The sequence below is a fragment of the Cucurbita maxima genome, unplaced genomic scaffold, assembly GCF_002738345.1.
Source record: "Cucurbita maxima cultivar Rimu unplaced genomic scaffold, Cmax_1.0 Cma_Scf00019, whole genome shotgun sequence".
Classification (NCBI taxonomy): domain Eukaryota; kingdom Viridiplantae; phylum Streptophyta; class Magnoliopsida; order Cucurbitales; family Cucurbitaceae; genus Cucurbita; species Cucurbita maxima.
The window spans coordinates 3,056,651-3,079,463 of NW_019272035.1; the positions used below are offsets into that span (position 1 = coordinate 3,056,651).

Sequence of the window (22,813 nt, forward strand, 5' to 3'; positions counted from 1 at the left end):
TGACCTAAAAAAGCCACTTTAAATAGCTGAAACTAACACTTGAAAAACTTTGTGTACAACTATTGGGCTCTCAGTACGGTCAGGACTTTATTTAGGTGTTCCCTCATGCTTTGTCTCTAACTTAGAGTATACCAGAGTATCATCAATGAAAACTATAACAAAAGTGTCTAAGAATTCCTTAAACACCCTGTTCATTAGTTCCATGAAGACGGCTGGTGCATTGGTAAGGCGAAAGAACATAACAAAGAACTCGTAATGCCATAACGAATTTTGAAGGCCGCCTTGGATATCTCCTCTTCTCTGATCCTCGGCTGATTATATCCCGACCTCAAATCAATTTTGGAGAAAACTGTTGCTCCCTATAGTTGATCAAACAAGTCGTCAATCCTCGGGAGGTGATACTTGTTCGTTATGGTGACCTTATTCAGCTCTATGTAATCAATACATAGACGCATAGACTCGTCCTTTTTGACAAACAGAACAGAGGCACCATAGGGTGATACGCTGGGTCGAATGAAACCTTTGTCCAAAAGCTCCTCTAACTATTCTTTCAACTCCCTGAGTTTTGTAAATGTCATCCTGTAGGGTGCCTTGGAAATTGACACGGTTCCTGGTTCTAGACCGATCTCGAAATCCACTCCCCTTATAGGGGGCAAACTTGGAAAATTCGAAGGGAAAACATCAACGAACTCCCTAACGACATGTACTGATGAGACTGTTTGCTCATTACTGTTGTCTAAGGTCATGCTGGCTATCGCTCATTACTGTTGTCTAAGGTCATGCTGGCTAAAAATGTACTTGCGACGCTAGCATTCAATATTGTAATGGCTTGGGGCACCCTTGGAAGTGGCTCTCTTGTATGCTTTCTCATTTCTTGTTAGATGAGCACTAAAAACTGACCGGTGGGAAGAAGATTAAAGTAGTGAAGAATTACCAAAACTTGAAAACAATTAACAGAGAAGCATTGATGGAGGAGAGAAAATGATGAATAAATAATCCTCGTCTTTGACCCCGTTTAGCTAACATGGAGAAATCTCTCCACTCTCTCCCTCATTCCCTATTTGAATAGAGATTTCTTCCTTGTTATGGACATCTCGGTTACTCATACTGAGTATAAGCGAAACCATTTAAATATTCATACCTATACTAACCTTCAAAAATTTTGAGATAACTTTGGGAGGATAGCGTTCCTCTTTTACTATCTTCAACAGTAAAAGTCTTCAACCGAGAAGTCAATCCTCAGATATTCGAATGAAGAATTCCACTAGAGTGATTTAAAGCCTTTCTCCCTTCGTATCTCCCGAAATCATGATTGTTTTTAAATTTATCACATATAGCTTTTCCGAGTGTAGTATCTGCCATGCCATCCATTCCACGAATCCTTGTAACACCATCAGCTGTTACGTGTAAGGGAAAGTTCGAAACTTGTATTTTAAGAATCAACTTCAACTGGGAAGTTCACTGCATGCAACATTGCATTGCAATATGATATGGCGGAAACTTCTTGAGCGAAGGATTTGGTAACATCCCTATGCCATTATCAACATCATACATAACAAAATATTATATATGAAAAGAAGCATAGTTTACTCAAAAAAACACAAGAAACCAAAAGCTCACTCACCGGCTTGACAATTCGTCTGAGTCATCAAAATCTGTATATATTAGGCCTCGCCCCTTCATATCATTTTTGGCTATCTCATGGACCTCAGTGAGATGGACACCACAGCTTTTTATAGTTATATTATCCTCGCGATGTTTCACAACTTCAAATCAGACTATAACATCATTCCAATCATTCGCAACTAAGGAGCTACTAAATGTTGGAGAAGAAGTTGTTACTAACCACCTATATTCTGATCTTGATGATGGAGCAGATGAATATGTTCAATGAAATTAAGGCTTCCCCTTGATATGAATCTCCATCCACTCTAAATTTAGCTTAGATAGCTAAAGTTCTTTCTATATTGTGATCATGTAGAAAACTAACCTTCATTGAATTTGATATAGTTTGGTGGCTAAACCATTATGGAATGTCTCTGTTCATTAGAAGAATCTCTCTAGAAAAGTTATCCAGTGTAATGTCCTATGACATAAGAATTAACATGCATGGAAATATTAATGAGAGAGAAAAATACAACATGAACAAAGAGAAATGAAATGAGAAGAGATGAACCTGCTTGCTTGATATTATATCCAAAACGTTGTCTAGACTTCTAACCAACGATTCACAACCACTGACATCCATTTTTTTCATACGCTGAAAAAGGTTTAGAATTTGTCGAAGAAACTTGCAGTTCCTCAAGGAGATAAACTTATGAAGATACGAGGGTAGAGTACCAATTTGTTTCTGGACAAGACTATACTATCTAATAAAGGAATCTATGTTGCAATATGGAACCTCCAACAAAGTCAACAGGAAAACATAGGGTTTTTGGGTTAGGGTTTTTGGGTAAGTTTCATTGATGTGAAGAAGAGCATAATATGGATGGGTTAGTCCCATCTATGGGGAAGCAATTCAAATCTAGAACACCCACCCAGACGAAGTTCTTGAAGATTTTGTAACAAATAAATTGTACTAGGAACGGAGATGAGGTTTGTGCAACCGTCAAGGTTTAATTTTATGAGCCCAATAAAGTTTTCAATTGATGAAGGTAGCTCCTTTTATGCCGGTATAATTCAAATGCAAGAACACTAACGATTTCATGTTTTCAGCAATTTTTGGAAACATTTCTAAGTTTAGTGCAAGGTACAAGACTATCAAAAAGATCCCATAAATTCATAATCACTTTGGAGTTTTCAAGATACAAACTTTTAAGATTTAAGAAAGTAGGAAAGTTCAAGCTTTTTGGAAGGAGCGAAATTCAAATATTTAAGAGAATCGAGTATAAGGTAGCTTAGAAGTCTTTCAAGGTTCAAGGTATCAAGTTCATTAATAGATCTATAAATTTTTTAAAGTTTAATCAGTGTGTTAGACGAACACGACTCTCCACAATGAGCTCTTATGACTTTGCTTTGGGCTTCTCCAAAAGACCTCGTACCAATGCAGATGTATTCTTTTATTTATAAACTCATGATCATTTCCTAAATTAGCCAATGTGGGATTCACTCCCAACAATCCTCAACATCACCAACATCTCATACAAAGACTTTTCAATCTACATACCAAATGTTGGTGTACAACTACTCGAAAACCAACTAGTTGCATCATATATATTTCTTCTTTCAAATCTCCATACAAGAAACAATTTTTACATCGAGTTGTGCAAACTCAAGATTAATTGAGCAACCAAAGCCAATAAAATTCGAAAATATAGAGATAATTGAATTCTTGAAAATGTGATTTCCAAGAACAAATAAGCAAGCTTCCAATGAGAAGCTTATCTTCAATAATTGATGGTGAGTGTGAATATGTCTAGTGGTTGATGAGGTTAAGTCTTTCACGATATTTCAAATTCACAACCTGGCCCTCTGATACCACTTGTTGTGCATACCACTTGTTGTATCCTAATGCCACAACCTTCAATGCTCTGATACCACTTGTTGGTAAATGAAACTAGACAAATATAAAATGGTAATGCTGCACATCTAAATCAAATACCACTAGACAGACCTTTATATAGTCATAACAATATTAATGTTCATGCATGAATTAAGATATCCATGTATCAAAATGAGAATATAAACAAATATGATTAAGAACTAAATGACCGTTAATAACCAAACTAAGTGAGGATATAAACGTTATGAACTAACTAGAGTTATGACAATATACCTTCCCGAGAACTTACAACAAAATTTCCTTCCATAAAACTCATTGTCAACTGTCTTAAAAAAAATTGATATAATCATCTTATGGATGATTTTCTATTCCAAAGAAGCATGTCTACTAAAAAGCTTTACAACTTTGTGGGAGATTTTAAGGGTCTTTCTAACATTTCCATGCATTTCTAACGAGTCTACTCTCATGTAATGTCTTTTACATATCCATCCTTGAATTTTTTACACAATTCAACTGACCATCTCCATCACCCATATCCTTCGGATAGTCAAATCTACACCCATAGTAAAAAAACTGTGCGATATTCTTGGGAAGACAGTAATCCTTGTGATACTACATCCACCTGCAATGTGTCATTCATTTCAATAAACCCACCACAATAATTTAAAGCCTTTCTCCCATAGGAATCATCCATTAGTTTATCAAATATAGATTTGGCGAGTGTGGTCTCTACCATGCCTTCCATGCCACGTATCATTGGTATTGGGTTTTATGCCCTAAAACTCATAGTTTGTAAACAAAAACATATTTTATTTTCAATAAAGTTATTATTGTTGTTTATTCAGTAAAAATTGTTATTAAATAAAGTGAACTTTACGATCATTCATCTAAATCCAATAAATTAAGAACACTTTGGCTATAGTATGATTAGTTGAACTATATGTAGAGACATAAGAGTTGATCAAGTTCAAGTATATAGTCAAAATGATCTATAGTATAAGGATAAGGCTGAGCACTTTATTCTGAGGACACTATGGATGCAGCCAACTTTTGTATATGACATAAACAATGTGATCACTAAAATTGTACATGTGGAGACATGTGAGTGGGGGCGTCCTATGCAATGAGTATTGCTTAAGATTGGACCATGAAGAAAATCACTCTCACTTTATAATGTCGTTTACTATTGAAACTGATTTTCTTTTCCTTCGATGACCTAGGTAACTCGATCTTAATCCTGAGCTAACCATGAACTCCTGTTTATTCGGAATTATCCTTAGATTTGCATGGGTGAAAGTGGCTCAAGTTCGCCGACTCAATAGGCCTCCCATTTTAGGGGTAAGACTGGGTAAATGGCTGGGGACGTGGGGTGCAAGATGAAATTCACTCCTACCCACTTTTAGGTATAGAAGAGAGGTAGTTCCTTTAAGTATTGACTCCCGGTCTTGAACAAGGGGCCCCACCCTCTCATTGGCCTGAGAGGGATTTGGTTTACTGGTTGGACCACAAACCAATTGTTCATTAGAGGATCAGTGAGACATAAGAAATAAGAAGTAACTTCAGGGGTAAAATGGTAAATTGACCTAGCTCTAGTTACAAACAACCTGTGAATGATCAACTTATTAATCATGGTTATATCAAATGGACAGAAATATATCTATAGTGAGGGGAGTGCAACTACTAGGCTATAGTGGAATGTCCTAGTAGTTAACGAATGTTGGTTAACAAGGTTAATGAGTTTAACCAGTTAATCTTGGATCGTTGGAGCCCATGATCTATAGGTTCATTAGGTTCCTCTGCTAGCTCATATCGGACTAAACCATAGAACAGTGTGACGAGTGAGTTCGAAGTGTTCGAATTCAAATTAGGGAAAATGCACTACATATATACGATATATTTAACCGTATTTTTGTTTTATTTACGAATTAAACAAAAAGAGAGAATCCGAGATATTTAAATAAGATTTAAATATCTTAATCAAATATGTGTCGGAATTAATTGAGATTGGCATTTGAATTAATATTAAATATTAATTAAATAGTTTAATTAATAATTTAATATTACTTTAATTTGAAATTTATAATTCATATTGATTGTTGAATAAAAATGAAGAAAGTCAAAATGTTGACTTCATTTAATGAAAAAATCTATGTTAGTGGAATTTTGTGTGTCAAAATTTGGTTAACTCAAGCAAGTATGCATGCTTGCCACATAATCCGAAACATTTGAGTTGAATTTTGAGTGTCAAAATTTGGTGATTTCAAATTTGATGAACATGCAAACATGACTCTATAAATAGAGTGATCATAAAACATGAAAGATCTTCTTCTTTTTCTCACAAACATTCTCTTCATATATACAAAATCCCTCCCAAGTTTAGTCACTCATAGGATTCCACAATCCCATTCTAAGGCCGGAGAATAGTGGAGAAGATACTAGTGGTGGTTCGAAACCGGTTCGTGAAGAAAAAGGAATTTGAACTACAAAATGTTAGTATTCAAACTCATTAAGTTTTAATACTTATGAACATGCTAGTTATTTACTATAATTGAGTGTTGTCTCTACCATGCCTTCTATGCCATGTATCATTGTAACGCCATAACATGTTACGTGTAAGGGAAAGTTGGTAAGTTTTATTTTGGAATCAATTTCAGTTTGGAAGTTATCCACATGCAACATTGCTTTGCAATCTGATCTTGCGAACACCTCTTGAGAGAAGGATTTGATAACATCCCTATGCCATTATAAGTATGGGTGAGTGGTTCAAATTTTAATATTGTTACTTACCTAAGTTACCATATTCCATCCTTAACTATTTTTATGGGTATATTTTATCTTAGGTTATCATATTCTCATCATAAACCAGTCATTCTGATATGAAAGTTAAATGTCCCTGATTTCAAAAGGTAGCCTCCTAATCTCCATCTAGGTCTTGAATTGACTAAAGATATTCTCAATCATTCTCCTAAACCGAGAACTGTGGTTGACAAACTGTTATCGGACGTCCAATAACAAGACTAACATTATAAGCATCCACAAATTTCTCACCAAAGCTTAAAGTGGCATGTTGAAGATATTTGTATTTTCTTTTACAACCTCTCAAGTGATTAAGAGCACCGATCTTGGTATTCTTTAAATGTCAAAATTTCATTTAGGGTGGAATTAGTCAAATCTAGCTTCAAAGCTCGAATGTTTATTTAACACATCTTTATTATATTCATCACTCTCATCAGCCAAGATATTCACTTTGTTCCAATCAAATTCCAATTAAATTAAATGGGACCAATTACCAACCCTAGCATAAATCATTTATCATGAACCAAAAAGCAACTCTTCAAGTTATGAGATGAGCCATTTCCGTGGTAGGCTAAGCCAGAAAGAGAGAGAGAATGTTAAAGGGCTGAGTTGCCCCGGATAAGTTGAATCAGTACATCAGTAAATTCAATAATTTCTTGAAAGTCTAAAAATGCAATCAATCAAAGACAGTGTATTTCTGGGTTTGAAATTCAATAATTCCTTGAAAGTCTAAAAAGCAAACAAACGTGTACGTGTCATCTGGGTTTTGCATCTTATTGGTAAATTCAATTATTTCTTGGAAGTTTAAAAAGAAAACCAATGTTTCAAGTTTTGCATCTTCCTTGGAAATTCATTTATTTGTTGGAAGTCTAAAAAGAAAACTAATATGTCTAAGATCATCATCAAATACTTGTTTAAAGTTAACTTTGACATATATTTTGACTATGGAGAACACAACAATTTTATTTTCTGGAAAGAGTTATTGGCCTACACTCTCCAACGTGAGACACTCCCCAAGTTGGGTGTTATTGACTTACACTCTTAAGTTTCGAACTTGAGGGAAGTATTGGAATATATTTTATATAACTGTAATCATTAGAATTTTTTTACTTTATTTTCACGATTTAGTTAATAGTATATTTGATATATTTTATCTTATTTTCCAATTTTGTTAGTAGAATATTTTATCTTCTTTATAGGATTTAGTTGGTAGTTTGTATCCTATTTAAACGTTGTGAACATTAATGATTCGACTTTCAATCCCACCTATTAAACGTTGTGAACATTAATGATCGGACTTTCAATCCAACCTATGTTTCTTAGACTTTCAATCTAACTTTTGTTTTTTAATACAGCCTTCTCATTCTTAACCGGTTGTCAAAAGCTATATAAAACCTTCTTTTTCTTCATGGTAGACTTCATATTTTGAATAATGAATAAAGTTTCAATCAAACTTTGCTAAGGGCTTAATTTTTCATTTTGGCAATTCTAGTGGTGTTCATCAACACTCTTGCGGAGTAATTAGAATAGTGGTTTAGAAATGATTTTTTTCACTCTTGATCTTCATCCTCAAGATAGTTCATTCTGAAACTTTCCTTGGGTTGATTTTTTTTATCATTTTTGGGTCCCGGGATAATTTAGATAAGTCTGGACCTTCAACCAATTTCTTAGATCGAATTCCTAAGGTTACAAATAAACAGCTTGGTAGGTGACATTAGGTCAGCTTCCAGCTAGCACTTAGTAGCAAACTCGTATGGAACCTATTAAGGAGACTAAAAACCTCCATGCATGTTAGATTCACTCTAGAGCTCGCGACTGATGAGGGCATCCGACTTATACTAAATAGCAATAATGTAACGCTAAAAACAAGAGGGGGTCGGTCAAAGTCAGAGGGACAAAAGGGGCATTTCTCCCCTCAACCCATTATAGGGGTCTTGAGGATTTTCCACCGATCACCTGCAAAAGAGAAGAGAAAGAAAGAAAGTTGAGAGAAAAACTTAAGAGGAGAAAAGTAACCGGTTGGACTTCTCGTTGGAAAAACCATCATCGAAGTTCACTCTCGACCAAAACTTACATGCAGGAACTTCTTCTTGAAGAAAATGACAACTCATGTAGTTGAGGTTTCGTCTTCTGTGAAGTTCCGAGAGAAATCTGCAAGATAAGATCTCAAATGTTCCTCTTCAAATTTGAGATCTTCCTTTGTGAATAGAGTGCTAAAGTTTGATGTCCTCTAGGGAAGATATCCGCTGATTTCATGAATAAAATAGGCTGGAAACATTGATATCTAAGAATTCTTCCAAGAACGGTAAGAGTGCTAACGGACCTCCTTCCAACGCACATAATTCGTCGTATAGTTAAGCAAAAATCAAGAAAAAATACTAGAACATAGTTTCTAGTACGATCTAAAACTTTGATGAAGAAATCATTTCAGTTTGCATTAAAAATCGGGAGATAAAAAAATAAGAAGAACGTCAGAAATCTCATTTTTCTGTTAGGAGGAGAGAGAAGGTGACGACGTGCCACGTGTCAACCGGCGAGAGGTTTCTCGTGCACTGATAGCCACCAGACATGCATCGCATACTGCCTGGAGCGACGCAGTTCCATTCTTCTAGCGACACGCGTCCGCGACAGCGCCAACCCGACCCGCGTTCCTCAGTCGACCTGGTACCCACGCGACCCAACTGAACCACCTTACTCGAACCGAATCGAAGACTTGCAACTGCAGAAAAGTGCGCTTATGGCACTCACTCGTGGAACCTGCGAGTGGGCTTTTCTCGCCGCGTGGCTAGCGCGTGTAAGCGTGTTTCAACCCGATTCGTATTCTAACCCAATTTTTATGTGATTTAGGACCTAGTTTGACAAAATCAGTATTTTTGGACACTCTACTCACTTAGGAACACTAACAAAAGGGCACGCATTATCCATGTAAGTCTCCACACGGTATTTAGAAAGAGATACTTGTCGGAATCACTTGGTTTGCATGCATGCTAGTATATTTTCCTTTGATGTAGCTTTCCTCGAATGCGTTTATGTAAGTCAATTAATATGAGTATGAATGTATTATGCACTCATTATATGAAATGTCTGAGTGTGCAAATATGCTTCTAGTTCCTGCTATATATATGTTTATGTATATGTTTATTCATGCGGAAAGGAGGATGGAAATTTGTAAACTCTGCGCTCCGGGAGATTGATGGATGTTATCGCCCCATTGAGCATGTTTGTTTATTGTTGCATGAATGTTGTATGATGATGCTAGATATAGCGGCGTGCATACTCTATTAGCTTTCATGATTCAGTATAACGATAAGTCTAGGATTTTGTGGTTAGAGTGACAAGTCACTAAGTAAAGACCTAACTCTCTCCTAGGAGCCTAACAAACTACCACGGTACGAACCACCTCTAGAGTACCCTTAGGTTACATGTATGTGATTGGTGTTATAACTTCATGGGGGACCAGAGGGTTCCTGATCAGGACTTGACTGCTACATAACCGTTTTAGCATGGGAAACGTGAGACCTACGTCGTACATACCATACCATTTAGCTTCGGGGGAATCCGCCTTGCATTATTTAGAGTTACTTACCTCTGTGGAATAGGAGTGAGATGGATAAAAAGACTTACACAAGTATGAGAGGACTAGGATTTGATAAAGCCATGTAAACACTTAACTCTATTCACAAAAATGTGTAATTCCGTATAAAATAATTTGTACAAAAGAACAAGAAAAAAAAAAATTGTGGGAGAATCCACCGATTGAGAAAAGCTAATCTGTGGAATCGCTGGAAAAGCTTCTACACTTGAAATGCTCCGCCAAACGTGGAAATCTCAATCTTACTGTGCTCTTCAATGGCAAACATGCATCCATATTTCTCATCTTCATCTTCCCCCTCAACTCTCCAGCTATGTCATCACACACCTGATTCACAGTATTCACAAAATCTCTCACTATCACAAAAATCTCCAAAGGATTTTCTCTATCCCATATTTCATAGTACTCATTCGTCTTTTTCAATTCCTCCAACACCCTTCTTTGTTCTCCTCTTGCTATCTCAACTTCTTCCGATGCGGATTTCACAAATTCCAACATCTTCCTCTTGTATTCACCACCTTCAATGGATATAAGGTTTTGTATCTCTGAGATTTTGATTAAAAGATTAGGGCAACTGATAATGAAGGCTTCGTAGTCAATTGTGGATGCTTTCTTGACGTTTGAGAGCTCTGAAGTGAGTGATTCCATAGATGATAATCCAAGTATTACGTATTCGGTTTCTATTTCTTCTTCTGATTTGAGATTTTTTGAATCTGTGTTTGAGAATCGTTTTTTCCCTTCCGATTTTATGACTTCTTCGACAATGAAATGAAGCAATGTGGATTTTATGTCCGTGCTTTTTACATTTAAAATTCTTAAGAGTGAATTGAGATTGAAAGCTTCTGCATTACCTCTCGTTGTTCCTGAATTCAATCGATTTCCAGATTTGAGAGTTGCTTCTAATAGTTTTGTAAATACCCCTTTTTCTTTCAATTCTTTGCAACCCCTACTAAGTGTTTGTGAAAAGTCCTTGAGTCGATTCAACTCTGATTTGAAGCTTGATCGGAAAAACATGGCATTTAGACGATTGAAGGCCGTCGGAAAAGCCTTGAGAAGATGAAAAATGAAAGATTCTGCATCGCCAAGCCTTAATGGATTGCCATCAAATTCAAGGATTTTGGATTGTTGTTCTTTTGTTGGAGTGATCTTGACAAGCTTCTCAAGTGTGTCTAAATCGAGGCCATGTCCCTCTGTGATAGCATCAAGAAGTTCTTGTCGAGTTATGTTCAAGGATTTAAGGATTATGGCAATGTTTCTTGCCCTTCGGGAATCAAGAATTGAAATTAGCACTCGTCTTCCATTGTTGAGGCCACTCTGCTCTATGGGTGATTTCTTGTTTGTGGCTACATACCCGAACAGAGCTTCCATAAGGTTGCCATTAAAGCTGAACAAGAAAGATCAAATCGTAGTGAAAAACTTAAAGAAGAGAGAGAAATTGAATTATGATGATGGGTTTTACCTGAGAGAACCTCCATCCATCTTGTCCCACACAATAGCATGATCTACATTGGTATTGATCTTATCCCAATGTAATGGCTTCAAAGATGACCTTGAATTGGCAACTGCCGTTGATGGTGGTAGTGGTGGGGGCGGTAGGGGCATTGATGGGGGAAGAGGAGGAGGTAGAGGCAGCAATGGCAATACTCGTAAACTAGAGAGAGACCGATCGCGAGCTTTCATTGAAGAAATTCCATGGAGCAAAGGAGTTTCTTGCACAATCTCAGGGATGATTGATCCATCTCTTGAAAAACCCATCTCTTCATCTTCTTCATTGTTCTTCTTCCAATACATCACATCCAGACCATCTTCTTCAACAATCAATCCATTAAGGTTTCCTTCGAATCTTGTAAATTCTTGAGACTCTACTTGATGTTCCTTGAGTTTTGCAAGAATGCGTCTTCGAATGTAAAAGAGGAGACCCAGAGAAAGCAGAAGGGTAGCCGCTAAAGTAGAAACCGCCACCGCTACAATGGTGGCTTTCTTGAGCTTCAGCTTCGGTTTCGTCATCCTCTTCGGTTCTTGAAGTGGTGGATGTGGTGGCGGCGGCGGCGGCGACCTTCTCCAGGAGATGGAGAGATTGTCTGTAGTATTATTGATGGTTGGGAAATGGAATGGCAGTGGAAAAGGGTAAGAAGTTTGGATATTCTGAGGAGAGGAGTGAGCAGAAGAAAGAGGAAGGATGGAAATGAGAAAAAGAATGGAGTTGAGAAGAAATAAGCATGGCGGAAGGATCGCAGCCATGGGAGTTCTGGAAGAATTGGCTTCTTGTTTTTCTTCTTTTGTTGATTATAAACTCTTGTTCTTGGCTTCTTCCTTGTTGACCCAAGAGGATATATATAGTAGATTAGGCCAACCAATTAAAATAAAGAACTCATGGGGTTTCTTTATAGCTATCAAAATGCTAAATTGATGATAAAAATGTATTATGTATTTTTTTTGAAGTCATTAACAAAGAACCAATTTTAAATTTTTAATATTTATGTTTAGAAATGTAGTGAAGAAGGAGGGGAAGTGGTTCACCGGCTTTGAGAAATATTTGATAGTTTCAGTGCAACTAATTCACCATTTTATGAACAAACCCAACAAAACCCCCCAAAAACATGTTGAATTGGAAGTTGTGTTTTCAATTTGAAGGGAATTGGTGTACTGGGATTTATTTATCCACAAAAATCAAAACCAATCATAGGTACCCAATAAAGCAACGTTAGATGTTGATTTTGGTCATTTTTCCCTCTCTGTTTGCCTTCCTTCCCTCCTTCCCTCGAGTTTCGTGGCTTAAGTGTGCCTATAATCACAGATTTAGGAATGCTTAGGAAACCCGAAATCTTGACCTCGTTTACCGACAACGACATGTATGAAATGGCACAAAACGTCTTTAGGTTGATGTGCAGTCGTTCGGGATCTCTTTTGCGGTGTAACTTGGGTGTTTTGACGTCGGTTTTGAATGTTTCGATCGTGGGTTTCGTTTCGAATCCTCACCGGCATTCTCGATAACTCTCTCTCGTATTTTCCTTCACTTCTTCGTTACAAGTGATTCTGGGATCAAGTGGAGCGTGGCTGAAGGCTAGGGGCGTCCTAACGATCCACCGAGGTCGTGGTCGGGTGGGATCCAAAAATTCTAGCGGTTGCCGGAATTTTTGCGTCCTCTGGCGACCTCGTATTTTTTTAAAAAAATTGTTTGTATTGATTCACTACACTTATAGAGAATGCACGTCATTTGAGTTTGATCAATATTTCCATAAGTTTGGGATATGTCATTAGTTTACATGTACCAACACACCACAACAAAATAGTGTAGCATAGAGAAAAAAATCGACATCTTGCACTGATTTATTGAAACATGCTACATGTGAATGACGTTTCAAGAAGATTTTGGGCTGAAGCTATAACGTTACTCATGTGATCAACAAGCTTCCCAACAAAGATTAGGTTTCATCTCATCATTTGAGATACTATGGGACATGAAACCTATGTTAGCTACTTATGAATATTTGGCTACCTTTACTACGTATTTATGTCTAGTCATCTACGTAGCAAGTTTGAAAAGAAGACAATCAAGTTTATAATTTCTGGATGTGATCAAAGTAAATAGTGGAAATTTGTGGTCAGAGGAGCAAATTGCACACACCGGGTCAAATATTGATGTACTTGAATATTCAAGTGACATAAATGTTGGTTAGCGAGAAGTGACTTAATCAAGCGAACTTGGTGACAACATAGCTATTATAGAAGATAGAGTCAAAGAGTCAAAGACATGTGAAGAAGCATCCCAAAATTCTGCTCGGCAGAAGGCGATGGAGGAAAAAGTTATAGCTTAAAGTAAAATCAAACTTATGAACTAGTGGCAAGACTAAGAAATGTCAAACTCATCTCTTACAAGTGGGTTTACAAAATAAAGCATCGTCCAGATAGATCAATCGAGAGATATAAGGTTTGACTAGTAGCTCAAGGGTTCTCTCATGAACTAGGTTATGATGTAACGTTTAATCCAGTAGTGAAGATTATTAACGTACGAGTTTTGCTAGTACCTGCGAAAGGTAAGAATTAGAAATTAGAGTAGATGAATGTGAAGAATGTTTTCTTACATGGAGAGTTGGATTGAGAGATCTACGTGAACCAACCAAAGAAATTTGAGAATGTTGTTAATCCTAATCACATATGCAAGTTTAGAAAAGTTTTTTATGGATTGAAGCAAACACTCAGAGCTTGTTATGGTAATATTGTTAAATTTCTTACTCAAAGTGGTTATTCAATTGCACATGCAAACTCACGCTTGTTCATCCAAGAAAAAAAAAGGAAAATTGGCAATAATGTTGGTCTATGTGGACGACTAACGAGAAATTCATCAAACAAGAGAAAATCTATTGATCGCTTTCAATTGAAAGAACTAGGAGAGCTTAAACACTTATTGGACAACTATTGGGCATAGAAGTTGATTGCACCAATGAAGAATTGTTTTTCTGCCAACAAAAATATATAAGAGATATGCTTCAGAAGTTCAGCATGCTAGAGCGCAAGAAAGTGTCAACCCCGATGGAGCCAAATGCCAAGATCTGTGCATAGGAAGACAAAGTGTTGAACGAGGGGAATGATATACCAACAACTAGTAGGTAGCCTTATCTACCTAACTTTAACTTGACAGGTATGTAGTAGGGTTTATGAGTCGATACATGAAAAATTCGAAGAAGCCTCATTTAGATGCGACTTGAAGGATCCTAACTTCAATTAGTTTATTTGGATGCATTTTGTCACTGTTGTACTTTTTCAACCATACGACATTATGATTTTGACACACGGAAGACAAACCTTAATGAGAATTCAAGCCTTGTTTCCATTTTTTTGCCTCGCTTTGTGGTTTTGCCAACCTTAGGCGAGGTTTTTCTTTGCAAACTAAACACATGCGGAATCTAAGCTTGTTCAGCCACACACGTCGTCTGTGTATGCATGTTCAATCGTCGGCAACTTTAGCCGAACTTGCCATGTCTCTAGGCCAAGTTCCTAGACTCGACCTTGTCTTTACTCTAGGCCAAGGTCTCTCATGTGCGACGTTACATCTCGTCATGTCATCTTGGTTCCAAATAATACGACCTACATATCATGATGTCATCCAAGTCTCGTGGTATCATTGACCATCATAGCTTGCTGAAACATGTCCACTTGAGAACCAACTCCGTGAGTCAACTATATCGTCGAGGCATCCCGAATATCTATCCATATAGGTTCTATCAAGGCATGAACTCTCCTGTTTTCCATTTCGAGTCATTTACGGATACTATATCAAATTGGTGGTGCATATATCAACCTCTGACACATAGGTTGGGGGCGTAATGTCGGCACATTCGTGTCGTCTAACACCATCCTTAAAAAAAATCATTTCAAGGAGATGCCCAAGACATTTGTCTTGCAATTCTTGCCCACATAGTGATATACATATGGGCTACCAAGTAGCGGTGGTAGAAAGCTAACTCAGTATGGTAGGAGTAGACATAATTTTGGAGAACAGTCATGGCCTCGTATAGCATGCGTTGGATGTCTGATTGACACCAAATTTGACCTACATTTATATTTCATATAAACAAACATACTTAACTCCCAAGTCGTGTGATAAAACACATACCAAAACTTCAATTTCTAAGGTTAAGGCTCGGGGCCATATTCGGCGCCAATTTTTGACATTCTTGTCTATTTGTTGTCTTCATCTGACTTATGCCTTACCTTGGCTTCAATGCACACTTTCAATGGTATGTTGGATGATGCACCTTTCTCCTCGATCACATCATGAAACTTGTCTTTCTTATTCCTCAAGTGGTCGAATGGCCCCCACTTGAAGGTAGTCCCCTTGTCTGTCTGCATGTGAGGATCATAACTTACTCTATTCTTAATATGGTTGTGACACATGGCATGCCCAACTTTAGATCCTTGGATTTGACGAGGTTTGGACAACATGCAATTGGTCCATTCCAAAATCATAGTATTAATTTGACAAAGAAAAATAAAATGAAGCCATTCAATGAGATAAGTGCATAAATAGTAATATGAAGAGATTTGATGTGTTTAATTATTAGATAATAATTATGTAACGAACCTACTCTCTCTTTAATATAAGATTGTCATTGTTTTCCTGTAAAAGTTGCTATGGAATAAAATGTTCATAAATTTATTGCAAATATAATAATAACATAATTAAAATACAAAATATAAACTCCCCCATTAAAGTTTAGAAATAACAAATAACAAATATGCAATGGATCTATCCTAACAATAAGATTGACCTAAATGTGAAAACTAACTAAAGTTACTTGATTCATAGCCTCCTAGCTGTCCTAGCAACTAGGAAACACGAGAAGCTAACTCCGAGCGACCAAATGCGAGGATGTGACGTAATCTAGTTTGGCAACCTAGAACTTAATAAATCTTCATGGCACCCAAGGTGAAATAAAAACTTATAAGATCGATGGTGATGTAAGCAGAACTATTTGAAGAGTTATTGTGTGTAGGATATAACCGACCCTGATAGGAGACAAGGAACTACATAAATATTGACCCGAAACTCACTATCTGTAGAGTATAACCCACCTTCAAAGGGGATGAGGGACTGCACGAGTAGTTGATATAAGAAGTATGTATGATAACCTTCCCTGAGAGGCGACAAGGGACTATATAAGTAGGTAATACGAGGAAATACTATTGTATGTATGATAACCCACTTTTAGAGAGGACGAGGGACTATATAAGTAGATAACATGTGGAATCACTATTGTGTGTATAATAACTTGCCTTGAAAGGGGACGAGAGACTGTATAAATAATATATAGAGGGGCTACTATTGTGTGTGGAGGAAACCCACTTTGAGAGGAGATGAGGGACTACATGTTCAACTTATGATAAGGCGCCACTATGATGTGCAGTTTAGAAGATACCTGAACAACGATCAAACTTCTTAGAGCCCTATGATAAGCTTGTTGAAACTTATCAGATTAAGGATGCGATAAGAGCCTAAAGGTAGATTTCTTACTAAGTATTTTTAGACTCACCTCTTTACCTCTTTTTTTAGGTACCAATCGAGGTGGAGAGATGCTCAGAAACTAAATCGTCACAAAGTGGTATCAACCCAAGACATCAGTGTCAGTTTGTGGTCCTTTCTTTTGGGTTATGATTTGTATTCTTTTGCTTCCTTGCACCCGTACCCTATTTGTAAATAACTAGAGTAGTACCTATGTTATATTTCTACTTATTTGGATTTTGATTTTTGTTCATGATATGGTATGATTTTAAATCGTGCGAAATTTCACGGTATTCGTTACAAATTTAATTACTTGTTTTATTTTACTTTTATTCTATTTGTTTTTACTTTCATCTTTTCATCATTGTCTGATTTCTCGAATTCTCGAAAATCGGGTCACGATAGAAACCCTTTAAAAGAACGTTTTGTTCATGTAACGATTCAGATTTTCCATTTTTACCTTATTCGGTTGATTTTTATTTTTATTTTTATATATGACAAAATATTATGTTATGCATTTATTCTCGCCATAAAAATGCAATTTCAAACAAAGAAGTTATTACCTAAAAATAAAATAAATAATTAAATGTAATCTCTCCATAAATCCAAGGATTCTTGCTAGGCTTTTATTAGCTAATTGAAACATTTCTCTGAGTTTTCTTATCCTAAAATCCTAGAATGCAAATGTCTTCATATTATTTTTATATTCCCATGCCCAACCTTTTACCTCCATTGAAAACAATTTTCTCTCCAAACTTTCCTTTCGGAACGTTGGGGTTACTCTTCGGAAGAAGAATCGAGTAGAAGTAAGGCATTGATGTTGGGATCATTGTGTTAAAGAAGGTTGACCGTTGGAAATCGGTGTTGAGGACGTTGTGGGATTGTCGGCGTGTTGCCGGAATCGGGAAGGCAAAAACTAGAGTTTCGTCACTTGTCGGGTAAGGAAGGCAAGGTTTTTGGAATAGGGTCGAGCCACAGATGCACACCCAGCAGCTCCAGCAGCTTCGCACGCGTACACAGTGCGGGTCGGCTCGCACATGTACGAGAACGGAGTTCCGTTAATTCCCGCAGCTCGACTTGGCGGCTTAGTTGGCCGGCTCGGAAACTAGGCTTAGCGGAAAGGTATCACTATAATATATCGATTTCAAGGTTTTTGGCCCTTCCGAAGCCGTTTCTCCTCTTAGTTTTACCATCCGAGGTCAGTATGGTTCCTAAAAGTTAAAGACAGATTAGGTCGGGGGTTTATTTTGAGAAATAGCATGAAGTTTAGGTAGGGTATGTTATGAAAGGTTCCTAAGTTTTTATGTGGTTATCATAGGACGTATTTAACTGCTGGGATTAGCTCGTTGTGAGTGACTTCAACTAAGACCATCGAGGTAAGTGACCTTACTGTTGAAGTTAGCTTACTACGTGTTGTATGATGGTGCGTGCCTTGTGGCCCCTGCATGCACCATGTTTTATTATGCGATATGACTATATGATGAATGAATTATGTGACAGTTTATGCTAGAACGTAATGGTTTATGTTGACTATTGACTGTTTATGTTATGTGAAGTTATGAATGATATGTTAGTAATATATGTCATGAAAATGTTGATCGATGTCATGGATACATGTAATATTATCGAGTCATGTCATGAGACGTTTATGCAACTGGAATGTACTTTCATGTTATGTAATATGCCATGTAAGGTAAGTCATGTGAGATGCCATGTAATGTAAGAAACGTATATGCAATGTTAGCATTGCTTATGTAATGTCATGTTAGATATGTTAAGGGACCTCATGCATATATTATGTCACGTGCATCGGGATTCTTCCCATTTATGTTACGAAAGGATGAATTACGATATTTATGTTCGTCATGATATCATGCGGGCCCTTTTCTGTTCTGTGATGTCCGGCGACGTGTAACACGTTGTGCCCGATTAAGTCAGGCCCAGGGGGTATGTTTACGAGCCCGCCTGGTGGGTCCGTATACGCGTACATGAGCGATGTGTGAAGGAGTACCACACACTCAACCCTACCCGGAATATAAAAGCACCCAAGGCTATGAAAAGTTAGGTCCCGCTCATATGTTGCATGTGTTTGCATTCCTAACCTCAACAGTGGGGTGACTTACTGAGTATTTCATAAAATACTGGCAGGTGATTCCACATTTTTTAGGTAAAGGCAAGAGACCAATGTACAATTGACAGGCCGAGCTGAGGACACCATGTAAGTTGGAGATGGGATATTTTTAGGAGTTTAGTTTTATTAGACTGTTTTAAGTTATAGCATCCAAATATTGTTTTATTTGGATTTATTTTGAATTCAGTTATTGAAGTTTATTTTTGGAGTTTAGGTTTTGTTTGGATTTATGAATGTTTATGAAAGACTCTTCCAAAGTTATTTATGATGAAATTCCGCTTAATGAGTTATGTATGCATGGGTGACATCAATAATTAGGTTAAAGAAAATTAGGGGCGTTACAATTCATTTGTCAAGTTTGTGGATTGAAATTTGAGAAAAATATATGAAATATAATATGTACCAATGATCCTTTATATCCCTCGAAAACCAAAAAACCGACGGAAGATGAAGATATTTTACCAAGAGAAACCATGAAAACCCTTGTCGTTATGTTGCCATAGAAAACCACAAATGATGAATGACGAAATCTTGCTTGTCACAATCTCTTTCCTTGTCGTTGCTCCAACATACCCTAAATTTTGAATGATGATTTAAGGTTGATAAGAATTGGTCTCTAAGTGAACAGTCGTAAACCTTGAATATGATCGATTTGATAGAATTGGGCATGCTATTCCTATACTTAACCTTAAATAAATCTTAAACAAAATCGATCCAAAATAAGAACCCATCTACTTATAAAATAATCTTATTTAGTAACAATTTCATTTTCATGGTGGAGAGTAGAATTATTTGGAAGGATCTATCAGATAATGTATTAGCATAGAAAATAACGTATCATATCCGACACAAACATTGGCATACCATCAGACACTCAATCTCTGATTGGGTGAAGAATCCAATGTTGTTGCCATAAAAAGCTTACTTACAACACACAACCGACAAGTTCAAATGTTGTCGTCTTATTACACTAAATGCTAAACCAATCTGTCTCATGTGGTTTTCTCTAAGCCAAACTCTAATCCATCTTATCCATCAAAATCTCAAACTTGTAATGATTGTGCCTATCTACTTATCATTAACCAAAGAGCATAGGATTAAAGTTTTCAACCAAAAAAAGAGAAGTTATCAATAGCATCAAGTCGAAGAATAGGAAACAACCCTAGATAAGAAAAGTCTTCGTTCATTCAACTATATTATCAATCGGTCTAAGTTTTTTGGGGGAAGAGAATAGGATAAGCTACTAGTAAAACTTGTTGGGATAGGTAAGATAAATTCCTCTAGTGTACGGAATATGCCCATAGAGAAAAAAAAAAAAAAACAAATTAGTAAATAAGATCGAAAAGTATGAAAGCCGGCCTTAATGATCCAACGTGGAAGTAGAAGGGCCACCACTCAACCGATCAAAGTGACTAACAGAATAAAAGGATGATCTTCCCCAAAATAACATATAGCATTTTAGTCATGCATTATACATATCTCAATTCACTCAATTGAGAAAACTAGTACAAAAAAAACTTCGTCGTTATTGATTTTAACTTAAGTTATTATTATTCAAGATATAATTATAATAAATTTAAGTATAATTAATTACAAATTTAGTCTCTAAACTTTTATCAATGGTGTCAATATATAATATCGATTTCATTTTGAAATATTAACCATAAACCATTTTAGTAGAATCATATATAATTCAAAATTTAAGACAGGGTAGGAAATCGTTATTGTTTCTCGTTTCCAATTTCTTTCTCTAACTTTTTTAAAAATAGAAAAATAAAATTTTCATGAAATTCATTTGAATTCTAAATCAAATTTCAAAAACAAAAAGTTCAAATCATTTTCAAACAAAGTTGAAAGAGTTGATAAAATCATCGATCTTCGATGTTATCGAAGAATAAAGCTGCTGCCAATAAAGCTAAACTACTAATTAGACAGATTTGGGGCATCTACTTATGTTAAAAAGACAAGTCTTTGAATGACATTGTAATCATCGGAAACATCGAAAGACAAAGTAAGCATAAAGACAAGCTAATTATGAGCTCATCACTCCAGTAACCTATATTAACTCCCAAACCCCTCCACCTTTTTCTTCATGGAACAGAACTCAAATTGAATTTAATATGGACTTTACAGTTCTAAATTCAGAGTTCTGTTCTTTCAAAACTGATTCCGTGGCCGTCAACTGCATAAGGAGACGGCGGAGAAGCTGCAAGGGAAGCCGTCAACCACCCAAGTCAGCGGCAGATCAATCCACTGCCACAAAAAGAAGCTCCAGGTTTCGTGGAGTTAGCAGGTATTGAGAATATATTGACAACTACTTAAAATAAAAACTAAACTACTATACAAATCACCCGTTGGGTTTCATAAGTGGAGTTTATGTCGGAGCTTGAGTAGAATGTTGAATTTAGGAGTGTACACGAGTTAGGTTGGATAGGATAGGAAAAATCTTTTGGACCAACTCGAAAATTTTGGTTGGTTGAGTTGGTGACAAGAGCAATTAGAATAGAGTCCATAATCTAACTCAAACTTCTGTTCAATTGAGTTAGACTTGTCATGTTGTTCCTTTTTTTAGTATTTTCTAGTTAGATTGAGTTAGGTGGTGGGTTGTCATATTGTTCTTTTTCTTAAAAAAAAAAAATCATATTTATTGACAACACAGAATTATTATTACATTAATAACCGCTCATAAAATTCAAATATCAAATATTTACAAATGAAACACAGCATTAGCATCGGTTAGAAACGTTAAATACTCTTTATGTATTTAGAAGTAAAGTAAGATATGTTGGAGGATGAAAGTTCCACGTCGGCTAATTCAGGGAATGATCATGGATTTATAAACAAAGAATACTCTCTCCATTGGTATGAGGTCTTTTGTGAAAGCCTAAACCAAAGCCATGAGAGCTTATGCTCAAAGTGGACAATATTATACCATCGTGGAGAGTTCTGTTCGTCTAACAAGATAGGGTTGAGTTGTAACTCTATTTTCGGGTTGGTCAGGTTGACCTGACCACTCCAACCAAACTAAATAAAAAATCAACCCAACCCAATCTTTATATATTAGATTAGATAGTTCGAGATTGTTGAGTAAATTAAAAACGAGCAGACATCGATGGACGGGACGTTTTGAAGCTCACTTATGGGACAAAGGGTCATGGAATCCAACACAAAGGAAGAAAGGAAAGCAAGGTAAATTCAGGTTAACTTCATAAATATGGTGTTTATGGATGGCTAAGCTCATAACTTTTCTTGTTTGTGTTGTGATGGTGATGGTGATGATGATCACCCATTTGAAACAAATGGAACAGTTTATTTAGGTAAGTTTGTTAAAACGCAATTAAATTATATTTAAATATGATTAAAGTATGTAAATAAAAACATCTTATAAACGTGTTTAAATGAAAAATAGGAGCTTATGATGAAGAAGAATCAGCTGCTAGAGCATATGACTTAGCTGCACTCAAATATTGGGGAACCTCCACTTTCACTAATTTTTCGGTACCATTAAATTCTATTTAATTTTCTAATTTTTATTTTTTATATTCAAAATTATTTAATTTTCAGATTTTTATGGATCATTATTTTGTGCAGGTATCTGATTATGAGAAGGAGATTAAGATAATGAAAAGTGTGACAAAGGAGGAATACTTGGCCTCTTTAAGAAGGTGATTAAATCCAATAATTTACACTCTATTTAACAATTATCTATTTTTTTTTTTTTTTTTTTTTTTTTTTTTTTTTTTTTTTTTTTTTTTTTTTTTTTTTTTTTTTTTTTTTTTTTTTTTTTTT

At 36.2% G+C, this 22,813-nt stretch overlaps 2 protein-coding genes and 1 long non-coding RNA gene across 3 annotated transcripts in view; 1 reads left to right on the forward strand and 2 right to left on the reverse strand.

Annotated features, from left to right (window-relative positions):
• Window positions 1–1,444: 1,444 nt before the first annotated feature.
• On the reverse strand, window positions 1,445–1,873 carry LOC111494037. The gene is made up of 2 exons (XR_002720102.1): window positions 1,625–1,873; window positions 1,445–1,529 (listed from the first exon to the last, which is right to left on the reverse strand). It is a non-coding gene; the product is annotated as an uncharacterized LOC111494037 (long non-coding RNA).
• An 8,167-nt stretch (window positions 1,874–10,040) lies between these two features.
• Window positions 10,041–12,204, reverse strand: LOC111493942 (formin-like protein 8). Its single transcript, XM_023143877.1, has 2 exons — window positions 11,350–12,204; window positions 10,041–11,274 (listed from the first exon to the last, which is right to left on the reverse strand). The coding sequence occupies exons 1-2, from the start codon at window positions 12,129–12,131 to the stop codon at window positions 10,065–10,067; spliced, it is 1,992 nt and encodes a 663-aa protein (XP_022999645.1). The 5' UTR covers window positions 12,132–12,204; the 3' UTR covers window positions 10,041–10,064.
• An 8,940-nt stretch (window positions 12,205–21,144) lies between these two features.
• LOC111493509 (ethylene-responsive transcription factor WRI1-like) overlaps window positions 21,145–22,813 on the forward strand; it is a 2,866-nt gene continuing 1,197 nt past the window's right edge. Inside the window, exons 1-5 of the mRNA XM_023143211.1 lie at window positions 21,145–21,317; window positions 22,131–22,213; window positions 22,333–22,341; window positions 22,434–22,522; window positions 22,616–22,689. Of these exons, the coding sequence (XP_022998979.1) occupies window positions 21,145–21,317; window positions 22,131–22,213; window positions 22,333–22,341; window positions 22,434–22,522; window positions 22,616–22,689 (428 nt within the window). The remainder of the gene's footprint in view (window positions 21,318–22,130; window positions 22,214–22,332; window positions 22,342–22,433; window positions 22,523–22,615; window positions 22,690–22,813) is intronic.